Source organism: Vombatus ursinus, unplaced genomic scaffold, assembly GCF_900497805.2.
Source record: "Vombatus ursinus unplaced genomic scaffold, bare-nosed wombat genome assembly UNPS02014820.1, whole genome shotgun sequence".
Lineage (NCBI taxonomy): Eukaryota > Metazoa > Chordata > Mammalia > Diprotodontia > Vombatidae > Vombatus > Vombatus ursinus.
The window spans coordinates 18,623,233-18,634,906 of record NW_020954598.1 but is presented as its reverse complement, the minus strand read 5'-3'; the positions used below and the strand labels follow the sequence as shown (position 1 = coordinate 18,634,906).

Sequence of the window (11,674 nt, the reverse complement as noted above, 5' to 3'; positions counted from 1 at the left end):
AAACCTTGTAGTCTAACCAATATATAAACATCAAAGAACCCCTTCTAAAACATGCCCCCAAAACATGTTTTCCAGGCTTTATTTCAAGACCTCCCATAATGGAAACCTACCCTTTCCCAAGGCAGCCCATTCTCCTCTTGGATAACTGTTAGGAAAGTTTTCCTTTTACCTAGTCGAAGCTGGCCTCTTTGCAATCCCACCCATGTCAAAGAGGGTCAAGAAGAACAGGACTAATTAGGTGACAGACCTTCAGGTATTTGAACATAACTGCCATGTCCTCGAATGACCCCTCCAAGGTAAACATCTCTAGTTCCTTCCACTGAAAATCATACAGCAAAAAGTACAGGCTCCCCTCAACTCTCCTGGGTACTCTCTAATTTGTCACTCTTGCTTCTTAAAGCACGGCACCTAAAACTGAACACTGCCCTCCTGATGTGGTCTGATCAGAGCAGGGTATGATGGCCCTTGTTGAGACAGCCAGAAATAGCATTTACTGTCTTGGCTTCAGCACCACGTTGCTGATTCTTGTGAAGTTTGCAGTCCACTCAAACTCCCAGGTCTTTTTCAGATGAACTATTATCTAGATATAACCTCCCTCATCTTGTACTTTTGAGGTTGACTTTCTTTTTTTTTTTTTTTCCCGGCAAGGCAGTTGGGGTTAAGTGACTTGCCCAGGGTCACACAGCTAGTGTCAAGTGTCTGGTCTGAGACCAGATTTGAACTTGGTCCTCCTGACTCCAGGGCTGGTGCTCTATCCACTGCGCCACCTAACTGCCCCTGAGGTTGACTTTCTTAGCCCAAGTGTTCACCTTTACATGTATTTTATCATACTTGATTCAGCTCAGAGTTCTAGCCTAGCAAGATCTTTTTGGACCCTGACTCTCATCCTATGAGTCAGCCAACCTTCCTAGCTCTGATTGGATAAGCATGCCATCTATGTCTTTAACCAAGACATTAGGAAATAAAATCATTTGAAAGCATAGGGCCAAGCACAAATTCTCTGGGGCATTCCCCTGGAAATCTCCTTCCAAACTGACATGCAGCCAGCCATTCAAACAGTTGCAAATACACTATACATATGCTCACCTGGCCCACGTTTTTCTGTTTTTTCCACAGAAGTAGCATGTGAGTCTGTCTCATTAACATTTAGGTAAATAATATCTAAAACACTCCCCTAATCCATCAGCCTAATAACACTATCAGAAAAAAGGAAATTACATTAGATAGACACATGTGGCATGCTCTTTTTAAAAATAGATATTTTTCTTTTATATCACCTTCCTTTCCAAATTTATTCTTCCACCCTTCCTCTCCAGTGAGCCATCCCTTTGTTAAACAATTAAAATGAAAGGGGGATAGGGAGAGGTGATAAAGGCAGCAGTTTGGTAAACTAACCCTGTCAACCAAGTGTGACAATTTACACAGTGTTCCAAACCCATCCTCCCTCTGCTCTTCAAAGAAGGGAAGGAGGTGCATTTCTCTACACTTCTTCAGGGCCAAGATTGAGAATGGCTTATTCTTGATGAAGCCATGTACGGTTTTGTTTTGTTTTTGTTTTTTGTGATCACAGCTTCTTTGCCTAGATGTTTGGAAGATGTTCTAGAATTTTCCTAGGAGTTAGTCACTAGGTTACTTATAGGTTGAAGGATCCTGTTTCTGGAAATCAGGAAAACATTTGCCCTTTTCCAATCTAACACTAACTCTACTATTCTCTAAGATCTTTGAAAGTCACTGACTGTATCTTAGCTATCACATCTTTCAGTACCCTAGATGTAGCTAGGTAGGGGATAGAGCTCTGGGCCTGCAGTCAAGAAGACCCAAATTCAAATCTAGCCTCAACCACCTAGTGTCTGTGTGACCCAGATTTAACCTCTGTCTGCCTCAGTTTCCTCATCTATAAAATGGAGATAAAAACTCTGACCTCCCAGGGTTGTGAGTATAAAAGTGATATTTGTAAAATACTTTGCAAACCTTAAAGTGCTATATAAATGCTAGCTGTGATTAATATTATATATTTCATCTGGGCCTGAAGAGCTCATTGAAGACAACTAGGTACTGCCTCCTGCTATCTCCCTACTTAATCTTGGTTATTAACTTCCTGTTCACTATTTGATCGTTCTCTTTGGCATAGAAAATAGAAGCAAAGTAAGAGTTTGGTGCAGCTTCTGTGTTGTCTGCTGTACCATCCACTCTGGGCAACAACCTTATCTCTTCTTTGCTCCTCTTTTCCCCAGGATAGCTTTTTACACCCCCAACCCGCCCCCCCTCGTAAATCATCTTTAGCATTCCTTACTAGCCTCAGCCTCTCCTGAGCTTTAGCACTCCTTATGCTGTGCTTCACAGGGCCGTGTCATATTTTAGTATTCATTTTCCTTTCCATGTTCTGGCTTCAATCTACCATACATGCCTTTGTAAACTCTCAAGAGAGTTCCCTGTGCATCCACATCTCTGTGGATCACTCCTCCTCCACATCAGAATTGTTTCTCTGTGTCTTCACAGTTTCATTCTTCAAAGCATCCTATTTTTTCTGGACTGACTTTCTCCACAGAATTTTAATTCATGAAGGCTTGCCTAGCCTTTCTCTGAATCCGCTTACCCAAAAGCTGGGATACAAACTAGGTTTTGCCCCCACTTTTTCTCCAAAATTCTGGAGTGTTGGTCAGATATTGCTTAGCATCTCCTCTATCAAAAATCCTAAGGCGGAGCAGTCAGTTTCCCATGAGGCTCACAGGAACCAATTCCTCCTTGTTGACAAGGATCAGTTCCAGAATAGATTTTCTCTGGTTCAGTCCTCTACGTACTGAACAATTAAATTATCATAAATACAAGTCAAGAAATTATTAGTGGTTCTACTTTTTGGCAGAGAGAGCTCCAAGATAATTAAAGTCCCTCATCATGACTGTAGCAAGCCCCTGTGCCAGGCTGGTGGTCCTTTTCTAGAACTCATCTATTTCTTCTCTGACTCCAAATCAAGTGCTTTTTCCGCTCTTCCCAAGAAGTTTACCTGTCTCTGGAGTGAGCCAATAGTGTATCATTCCCAGATTTCTCGGGTTGAGAGAGGACAAAGAGCTGACGGCCCTCAGGCATCACAACTTGCGGGATAGTCACCCCCTTCTGACTTGAAAGGGTCCTCACACCGTGCGTCTAAACTGTAGGGAGTGAACAGCCATCCCATGGTCCAGCCTGTCCCCTCTGGGGGGCCATCTGGTAGATTAGCTCTGCAGCTGCTGCTGGCCGGTTTAACTAGGCATGACTGGCCACGTTTTCAAGTTTCCTCCTGTCAAGATGAGGGGCTTGAACTGCCTATCTGCTGGTCTTTTTGACTCTGCCTTCTGAACCAGGGATTGAGTTAGGTTACAGGCTCTAAAAACTTTCCCAGTTTGTGGGAAGAGATAGAAACCCTGGGAGGGGAGTGGAGGCAGCAGATAACTCCAGCCCTGCCTGGGTCCTGAGATCTAGGTTCCAGCAAGACTGCACTGCACCAGAACACACAGCTGCCTTCTCTCCCCACTCCAGCCTTTCAGAAGCTTCAGTGCAGGCTGAACTTAAGGGCTAAAATATTACATTGACTGGAAATACAGGCCACATTTCCTCCTCCCCCCTCATCTAACTTTTATAAAACCTGACTGTAATTGGTGTTAATTTTCAGTATATAGATCGAGAGAAGGCTTTTTTCCAAATGAGAATTTGAGACATACGGTCTACAGTGGGCCAGTACAGTGAGCTGATAACCTCTCACCCTCACCCGTGGGCGGGTCCCTCCTTGTCATATCCAGACGGAAGCTCTAGGATGTCCTCCGAGCACTGCCAGAAGGCTGTCTTCCTGCCTTTAGCTCCTCACTAAAGGAAATGACCTTTGAGTCTGCATTAGCTGGAGAGCATTAGCAACTGCCAAGGCAGGGTGGGATGGGGGAGGGGAGGTACCTCTCCACCCCCTCCCTGCTGGAGCCTCTTCTTAAAAGCCTGCTTCAGGAAGCTCAGTCCCAGGAGATTCCAGCTATTCCTATTACCAGCCCCACTCAGACCCAAGTCTCCTAGCCATGAAAAGCTTTTTTGCTCCTTGGCGGGGAGGATGTTGAAAAAGAGACATTTAGACTATTTCTATGAAGCCAGACTGGGAGCCATCCCTACCCCTGCCAGTGGGTAAAGAGAACTAGATTCCCATTTCTGTTCTGAGCAGGGGGTCAAGGCATAGTGGTGCTCCAAGAGGGGACTTAGGATGAAGGGGACATAATATGGGGCTAGTTGGGGATAGTTGCCTGGACAGCCTTGGGAGGAAATGAGTTTCTCCTAGGAATTGTCAGTTGTCCTGTGGGATTAGAGTTGGAGGAGACTTTGGATATTATCTACCCCAGCTCCCTCTTATTACAGAGGAGGAAACAGCTAGGGCAAATTCAGGGCAGGAGAGGGGGGTAAGATCTCAGTGCTCAGGACACAAAACCCTCTAGTAGGACATGCCACAACAAACAAACAGTGTTTGCCCTCTGCAGACAAGCATCTTCATCTTCCCAAAGAAGACCAGTTCTACATTCTCATACCACACCCCCACTAGTCACCTCTCCGGGCTAAACTTCCCCCCACTTTTTTCAATAAATCCTCAGATGACACAGTCTCCAGTTCCTTCATCATCCTAAAGTTGTTGCAGAGGATGGTGACCAGAGTCAGAGGACCTGGGCTTGAATCTAAGCTTTGCTACTTACTAGGTCTCCTTTAGCAAGCCACAGCTCCTTGGGGACCCAGCTCCTCTTCTATAAAATAAGGGGGTGGGACTAGATGGTTTCGGCTGCTGGGGTGAAATTCTAGTCTCTCCCTCCTTATACTCCTCCAGGAGTAGTGAAGTAAAAGTCATTCTACAGCAACGGGGAGTGAATACAGGTTTATTGAGCAGCATTAAGTTGAGGGATGCAGGGGCAAAGGGGAGTGGGGTGGAGCTGGCCGGGCAGGGCAGTGGCTACATGGTCAGCTCCTACAAGAAAGGGACAAAAAAGAGACATCAGGGCTGGGAGCTAGAAGGTTCGTGAAGCAATGGTCCCTCCTTTCTCCCCCACCCCACCCCAGAACAAGCATAAAGGGGACAGCAGCTGGCTCCTAGACAAGGTATGCTCGCCATCTTCAGCTCTGCGGAGCAGACAGGGGACCAAGGAGAAGGAGACAGCTCGCTGGGGTTAAGTGAGCAAAAAATCCTCCAAAAGGACACACTAGGACATTTAACTAAGGCCCTTGACATGCTGCCTCTGGAAATGACTTGGCAGGGGAGGAAGGAGGGGAACAGTGTGGTCTAATGGAAGGTGAGAAGCCTGGTATGAGGAAGAGAGAAAAGGAAGAAGAAAAGGGCAGAAGCTTTTGGTGCTACCCCATGGCATGAGCTCTGTACTCAGCCTCGCCTGGATCCATGCTCACCATAATGGCATTGACGATGTCATTATTGTTGTGTCTCAGAGCCCGGACAGCCTTCGCTCGAGACACATTGGCCTGAGCCATCACCAGCTCAATGTCACGCACCTCCAGGCCCGTCTCGTCCACCTGACAAGAAGCAGGAATCAAGAGATGGCACATAGCTAGGAGAGGCTGGGCCCCATGTCCAGTGGGGCTGCCTTGACCTGTTCAAAACCACCCCCTGGACCCCACGTGCCTCCCTCCCCCATGTCTTTGGGAAAGGAGAGACCCTATAAATGGCTCTGTGGAATTCCTGAGCCCAGGGGTCCCACCCAACCTCACCTCCTCGTCTTCACTCTCCTCCTTGATGCTGAGGCCTGGTGCTGTCTCTGTGATGATGGGTGAGGGTTCGGCCGGTACCTTAAACTTCTCTGCTGCTGCCTTGTGCACTTGCTGGGACAGGTCCTCAATCTACAGGGAATGATGGGGTGGAAGGTGTGCAAGGAAGAAGGAGAGGCAGACACTCCCTGTTCTCCCCCAGGTAGAATATACTGCCTTTCTCAGCTGAAGGACCGAGTTCCATGGCTCCCAAGCTGACCCCCTTCCCCTAGTTCTGCATGAGGTGATTCTCCACCCCACCTCCACCAATGTGAGCGACCCAAGCAGACTGACCTTAGCTTCCCCAAAGACTATGTAGATGTCTGAAGCTGGACTTTTGAAGACATCAGGCTTGGAGATGACAAAAAGAATGTTCTTAGACTTCCGAATGGTGATTCGCGTGACCCCGTGGATCTGCCTCAGGCCTAGCTTTGACATGGCCTGTGAGGGGGGAGGGCATGAAGGGTGAGTATATGACTCAGGCCCAGCCTGAGAGCCTGTCCATGTTTAGGGTGAGTCAACCCCACCTTCTCTGTCCCTGAGGGAGGGGAAGAAAATCACACGTTGTCAGGGCCAAGAAGAGTGTGTGACTTGGTCATTACCCAGGAAAAAGAAGGAATTTTCATTCCATTTCAGGGTTCTTGTTTGATTTCTATGGAACATCAAGTAAATGTTGACTACTATCCATAAAGGAGACACCTGCTTGGACAAGAACCCTAGGCCAGGAGGCAGCTAAGCTAGCTCCAGCCTCTCCGAGTATAAGTTTCCCCATTTGGCAGAAGAGGTTTCCATGTTCTGTGGTCTTAGGGTTTAAGGGAATGCCAAGCCTGGTGGGTGAAGCAAATCCCACCCAGGGCGGCCTGCAGAGCCCATCCACACCCTCTGTGCTTGGAGGCGACTCACCTTTCGGGCCTTCTTCTCGCTACGGCTCTGCTTGGCTTTATTGACCGTCTCTTCGCCGCTTCCCACGGAGTGGGCCAGCTGGGCCTGTGGATGGTACAGAGCCTGAACTGGATTGATCATGCAGGGCAAACACACCGCCTGTCTTCCTGAGATCTAGGCTTTCCAGAGAGCTAGACAGAGTGTCAAGGAGCGGCCGGATGCAGGGCTATTGGCTACTGGAAGGTCAAGGAGTCCAGAGGCCGGTTCCTCGTCAAGTAAGGGAAGCCCCCAGGGAATAAGAGAGGGAAGCTTAGAAAGGAAACTTACCTGGACAGCGCCTGATCGGGCCTCAGTCGCAAGGGTCAAATTAAGTAAGGGCCTGCAGCGTAATGTATTATCTGGTCTGGTGGTTTTGTTCATGGTTTTTTGGTTTTGTTTTTGTGGGGAGGTTAGACGAGAGTCAGTCCCTGTCCAGAAGGAGCCCATGGTCAGAGGCTGCGAAGAGTGCTTGACTTGCGAATCAGAAAGCCTGGGTTTGAAGCATGCTTCTTCTATTTACCAGCAAGATGCTCCAGTGTATAGAGTACTGGACCAGGAGTCTAGAAGACCCCAGTTCAAATCCTGCCTCGGACATTAGCTGTGTGACCCTGGGCAAATCACTTGACTTCTGTCTGCCTCAGTTTTCTCAACTGTAAAAAGGGAATAATGATAGCACCTACCTCGAAGGGTTGTTGTGAGGATCCAATGAGATAATAATAACATATTAAGCCTTTCTCAGCTGCAATTCATTACAATGACTTTAGGCAAATATCACAACCCCTCCAAACTGAAGTTTTCCTCTCAAGTAAAATGAGGCTAATGCCAGAATTATGTACTTTGTAAGCTTTAGAGCAATAAAAAAAGAATTTAAGTTGTTATAGTTACTCTATCTACCTAAAAAGAGAAGTCTCAGAGGGACCACCCAGAGGAATGTTTCTGCAGGGTCTCTCCCCAGCCCAAGTCATGGACACAGAATGAGCCCATTCTCAAGGTGAGCAAACCCTTCCCCAGAGAGTTGTTAGGATGGAAGCGGGGAGAGAGTACCTGAGGTGGTGAAGTCCGTGGTTCAGTACTGTCTGGCTCCTCCAACTCAGGGAGAGACTCCCCATTACTCTCAGAATCATTGCGGGATGCTGGGGGTAGGGAAGGGGTGAGGGTCAGAAAGAAAAAAAGATGAATCACTGCTTAGACCTAGTCTGGACAAGCCCCCCACCCCTGCCCTGAGGAAGGAGGTCACCTCTTCAACCTCAACTCTAGTCCCCCAGACAGGTGCTGGAAGTTCAGGCCCCAGGCACAAACGGGAGAGAGACTGCCAGGGACCCTGGATGGCCCTGTCCAGGCCTCATAGCTGGTGGGAAGGAGGCGGGGGAGGCATCCCTCCCCAAGCCACAGAAAGAACTAGGGATTCTTTGGGGCAGGCTGAGGCTGGACACGGGATCACAAGATAGCCAGAATATGGCTATCCAAGTAGAGAAAGCCCTGGTCAGCTGGGAGACCCGTGGCCTGGTGCTAGCCCTGCTCCTGACTCACTCAGGCAAGCTGCTTTACTGGCCAGTGCCTCAGTTTGCTCATCTGTTAAAGTGTTAACCACCTCTTGCTCTTTTTACCTAATGTACAGAGTTGTGAGACTCACAATGGATTCGAAAGCCTTTTGAAGAATGTGATAAGGGGGTAGTCATCGAAGCCCACCCTATCCCCTGGCCTGCACTTGAGGCTGCAGTGCAAAGGCCACTCACCCCTGTGATTGGGGAGAGCCCCAGGGGCCGGGCGCAGGGCCATGCTCGCTGCTTGATGTAGCTCCTCCAGTTCTGTGCATCGTGAAAGGGGGTCTGCCTCGCTCGAGGAGCTTGACTGTGATTGCACCGAGCCCTGGAGAGGTGGTCGATCAGTACCTGGGAGGTTGGCAGTGATGGATGGAAAGGCAGGAGAGGGAATCTGGCATAAACCTCTCTCTCCAGAAGATGGCCCAACCTCAGCCTCCCTTCCCTCTTCCACATCTTCCATCCATACCATCCCCAGCCCATTCCCATCACACCTGCCAACAAGCCTCACTCCTGCCCCACCACACCCCCAGCCCTATTACCTTCTCTGCTCAGCCGGGGTCCTGGTGGAGGGGTTACATCTCTGGGGCTGCACTCCTCTCGCTGAGCAGCAGCAGGCCCCGCCCTGGAGTGAGTTGGGGCCCAGAGCCCTGGGCCAGGAGCAGGGCCTGGAGGCACTTGGCTGGGAGTGGGGGGCTTGGGAACCACCTGAGGTACAGACCCCCCCAGGGGAGCCTGCCCTGCCCAGAGTCCCCTGGAGCATGGGTTTGAGATCACCTCAGGAGACCCTGCTGGGGCCTGGTCTTTGGCATAGGGGACCGCTTTTGAGGTTGGTGTTCTAGGGGACACTAGGACTTGACCCCTTGGGGAACGGTGCCGGGGAGATCCTGCTTTCCGTGTTGCTACTGTGCCCAGGTCTGATGGGCACAAGGCCGATGGGGGCATGTTCCCTGAGACAGCCCGGGCTGAGGAAGAGACTGCTCCCTCCACCCTACCCCCCTCTTGCTTCTGGGTCAAGGGAAGTGGGGGGCCCTTATTGCTTGAGGCCTCTGGGCTAGAAGAGGACTGGGGAGCCACTGTGTTGGGCATTGGGATCACAGGGGCAGAAGAGCTCTGGGCCTCCCTGAAGGAAGGCACAGGAATGGCAGAACGGGGCTGTGATTTCCCCAACTTCGTGTTTGCGCCGCCTGCTGGACTTGGCGGCTTCTCCCCGTCCGGGGAGCTCTGAGGCGGGGGCCTCTTCTCTTCAGACGGACCTATCGGCTCCTCAAGGGAACAGTCAGCTGAGGACAAAACAGAGGAAGGAACTCTCTCCTCCAGAAGTTTGGGGCCGTGAGCCTCGTCAGCGCCCACAGGGGGTACAGGAGCAACCACCAAAGTCTCTTGGCACTTTGGCACGAAGGGGACGTCGACCAGCTCCTCCGGGGAGGAGGAGCCAGGCCCCTCCTCCTCTGGCCTGAGAAAGGACGCCTGCTCAGTGTCCCACCTCAAGGCAGTCTTTAGCTGGGGGCCCTCAGATAACACTGGGGAACCTTCCCCTGGCGTACTCTGGGGTTCCTTTGCTCTGAGCACAGGCTCCAGGGCTTCACCGGGTTCTGGGATTTCATCACTGGGTAGAGGCTTCTGAGATGGCTCCTCTGGGCAATTTTCCTCCACATTAAATTCAATCTCTCCCAGTAACTCCTTCCTCAGGACATCTGTTTGTTCCAGGCTAGGTCCAGAACTGGGCCCTGGAGCTCCAATCTCCTTAGAGGATTGGATAGCATCCAGTGACCCTGGCACAAGATCCATCTTTGTGGGAGACACCAAGTGCTGTTCTGAGCTCTCATTCTCACCAACAGAGCCCTCGTTTTCCAAATCTGGTTCCTCTTCCAGATGGCATGGAGGCCACTGAAGGGAACGCTCCAGGGAGACAGGGGGACACCCTTCTCCGCTGACATCCCTTGACCAGGCATCCTCAGAACCTTTGGAAATGACTACATAACTTTGCTCAGCCAGAGGGTTCAAGCCTTCATCCTCACCAGCTAGCCCCTCCTGCCCCTCAACACCTTGGTCTTGGCCATCTGCCAGCTCCCAAGCCCCTGGCAGAGCTTCTCTCTGGGGGGACAATGGTTCAGCTTCCTCATCGATATTGAAACAGGCAACAAGGCCCTCCCTTGATTCCAGCCTTTCAGCCAGAAATGGCTCTCCTTCATCTTGGAGCCATTCTTGTTTCTCTCCCTCTCCCTCCTCCTGCCCCATGGCAGGGAGGGTGTCTGGTGTTACCTGCATCCTGTCAGCCCGAAACATTTCCATGGCAAGAGGCTCCAGGCCTAATGTGAAGCCTGTTTCTTCTTGCAGAGTCTGAGGGGTCACTTCCACAGCAATAGGGCCTAAGCCTACTGTTTCTCGTACTGTCTGAGATGTCAGGGCAATCGGTTCTAGGCCTACTGCTTCTTGTGTGGTCTGAGATGTCATCATGGCAATGGGTTCTAAGCCTACAATTTCTTTTAGAGTGTGAGATGTCTTCATAGCAACAGGTTCCAGGTCTATTGTTTCTTGAGGGGCCTGAGATGTCTTCATGGTAATGGGTTCTAAGTCTAATGTTTCTTGTAGGGTCTGGGATGTCTTCATAGCAATGGATTCTAGGCCTGCTGCTTCTTGTAGGGTCTGGGATATCATCATGGCAATGGGTTCTAGATCTGCCGCTCCTTGTACGGTCTGGGATGTCATCGTGGCAATGGGTTCTAGATCTGCCGCTTCTTGTACGGTCTGGGATGCCACTGTGGCAATGGGTTCTAGATCTGCTGCTTCATGTACTGTCTGGGATGCCATCATGGCAATGAGTTCTAGATCTGCCACTTCTTGTGCTGTCTGTGATGCCATTGTGGCCATGGGGTCTAGATCAGTTGCCTCTTGTACGGTCTGGGACGCCACCATGGCAATGGGTTCTGGATCTGTAGCTTCTTGTACAGTCTGGGACGCCACCGTGGCAATGGGTTCTAGATCAGTTGCTTCTTGTATGGTCTGGGATGCCATCGTGGCAGTGGGTTCTAAATCAGTTGCTTCTTGTACAGTCTGGGATGCCATTGTGGCAGTGGACTCTAGATCTGCTGCTTCTTGTATGGTCTGGGATGTGTTCATAGAAGTGGGTTCTAGGCCTTCTGTTTCTTGTAGGGTCTGGGATGTATTCATAGAAGTGGGTTCTAGGCCTACTGTTTCTTGTATGGTCTGGGATGTGTTCATAGAAATGGATTCTAGGCCTACTGTTTCTTGTAGGGTCTGGGATGTCTTCATAGAAGTGGGTTCTAGGCCTACTGTTTCTTGTAGGGTCTGGGATGTCTTCATAGAAGTGGGTTCTAGGCCTACTGTTTCTTGTAGGGTCTGAGATGTCATGATGGCAATGGGTTTGAGATCTGCTTCTTCTTGTATAGTCTGGGATGTTTTCATGGCAGTGGGCTCTAGATCTGCTGCTTCTT

The 11,674-nt window shown here is 50.1% G+C and overlaps 1 protein-coding gene across 1 annotated transcript in view; it reads right to left on the bottom strand.

The window, feature by feature from the left end:
• Positions 1 to 4,870: 4,870 nt before the first annotated feature.
• The window catches only part of NACAD (NAC alpha domain containing), a 17,642-nt gene continuing 10,838 nt past the window's right edge, over positions 4,871 to 11,674 (bottom strand). The window contains exons 6-13 of the mRNA XM_027837273.1: positions 8,759 to 11,653; positions 8,412 to 8,567; positions 7,720 to 7,808; positions 6,658 to 6,741; positions 6,049 to 6,195; positions 5,719 to 5,847; positions 5,401 to 5,523; positions 4,871 to 4,966 (exon numbers count right to left, since the gene is read on the bottom strand). Of these exons, the coding sequence (XP_027693074.1) occupies positions 4,952 to 4,966; positions 5,401 to 5,523; positions 5,719 to 5,847; positions 6,049 to 6,195; positions 6,658 to 6,741; positions 7,720 to 7,808; positions 8,412 to 8,567; positions 8,759 to 11,653 (3,638 nt within the window). The 3' untranslated portion in view covers positions 4,871 to 4,951. The remainder of the gene's footprint in view (positions 4,967 to 5,400; positions 5,524 to 5,718; positions 5,848 to 6,048; positions 6,196 to 6,657; positions 6,742 to 7,719; positions 7,809 to 8,411; positions 8,568 to 8,758; positions 11,654 to 11,674) is intronic.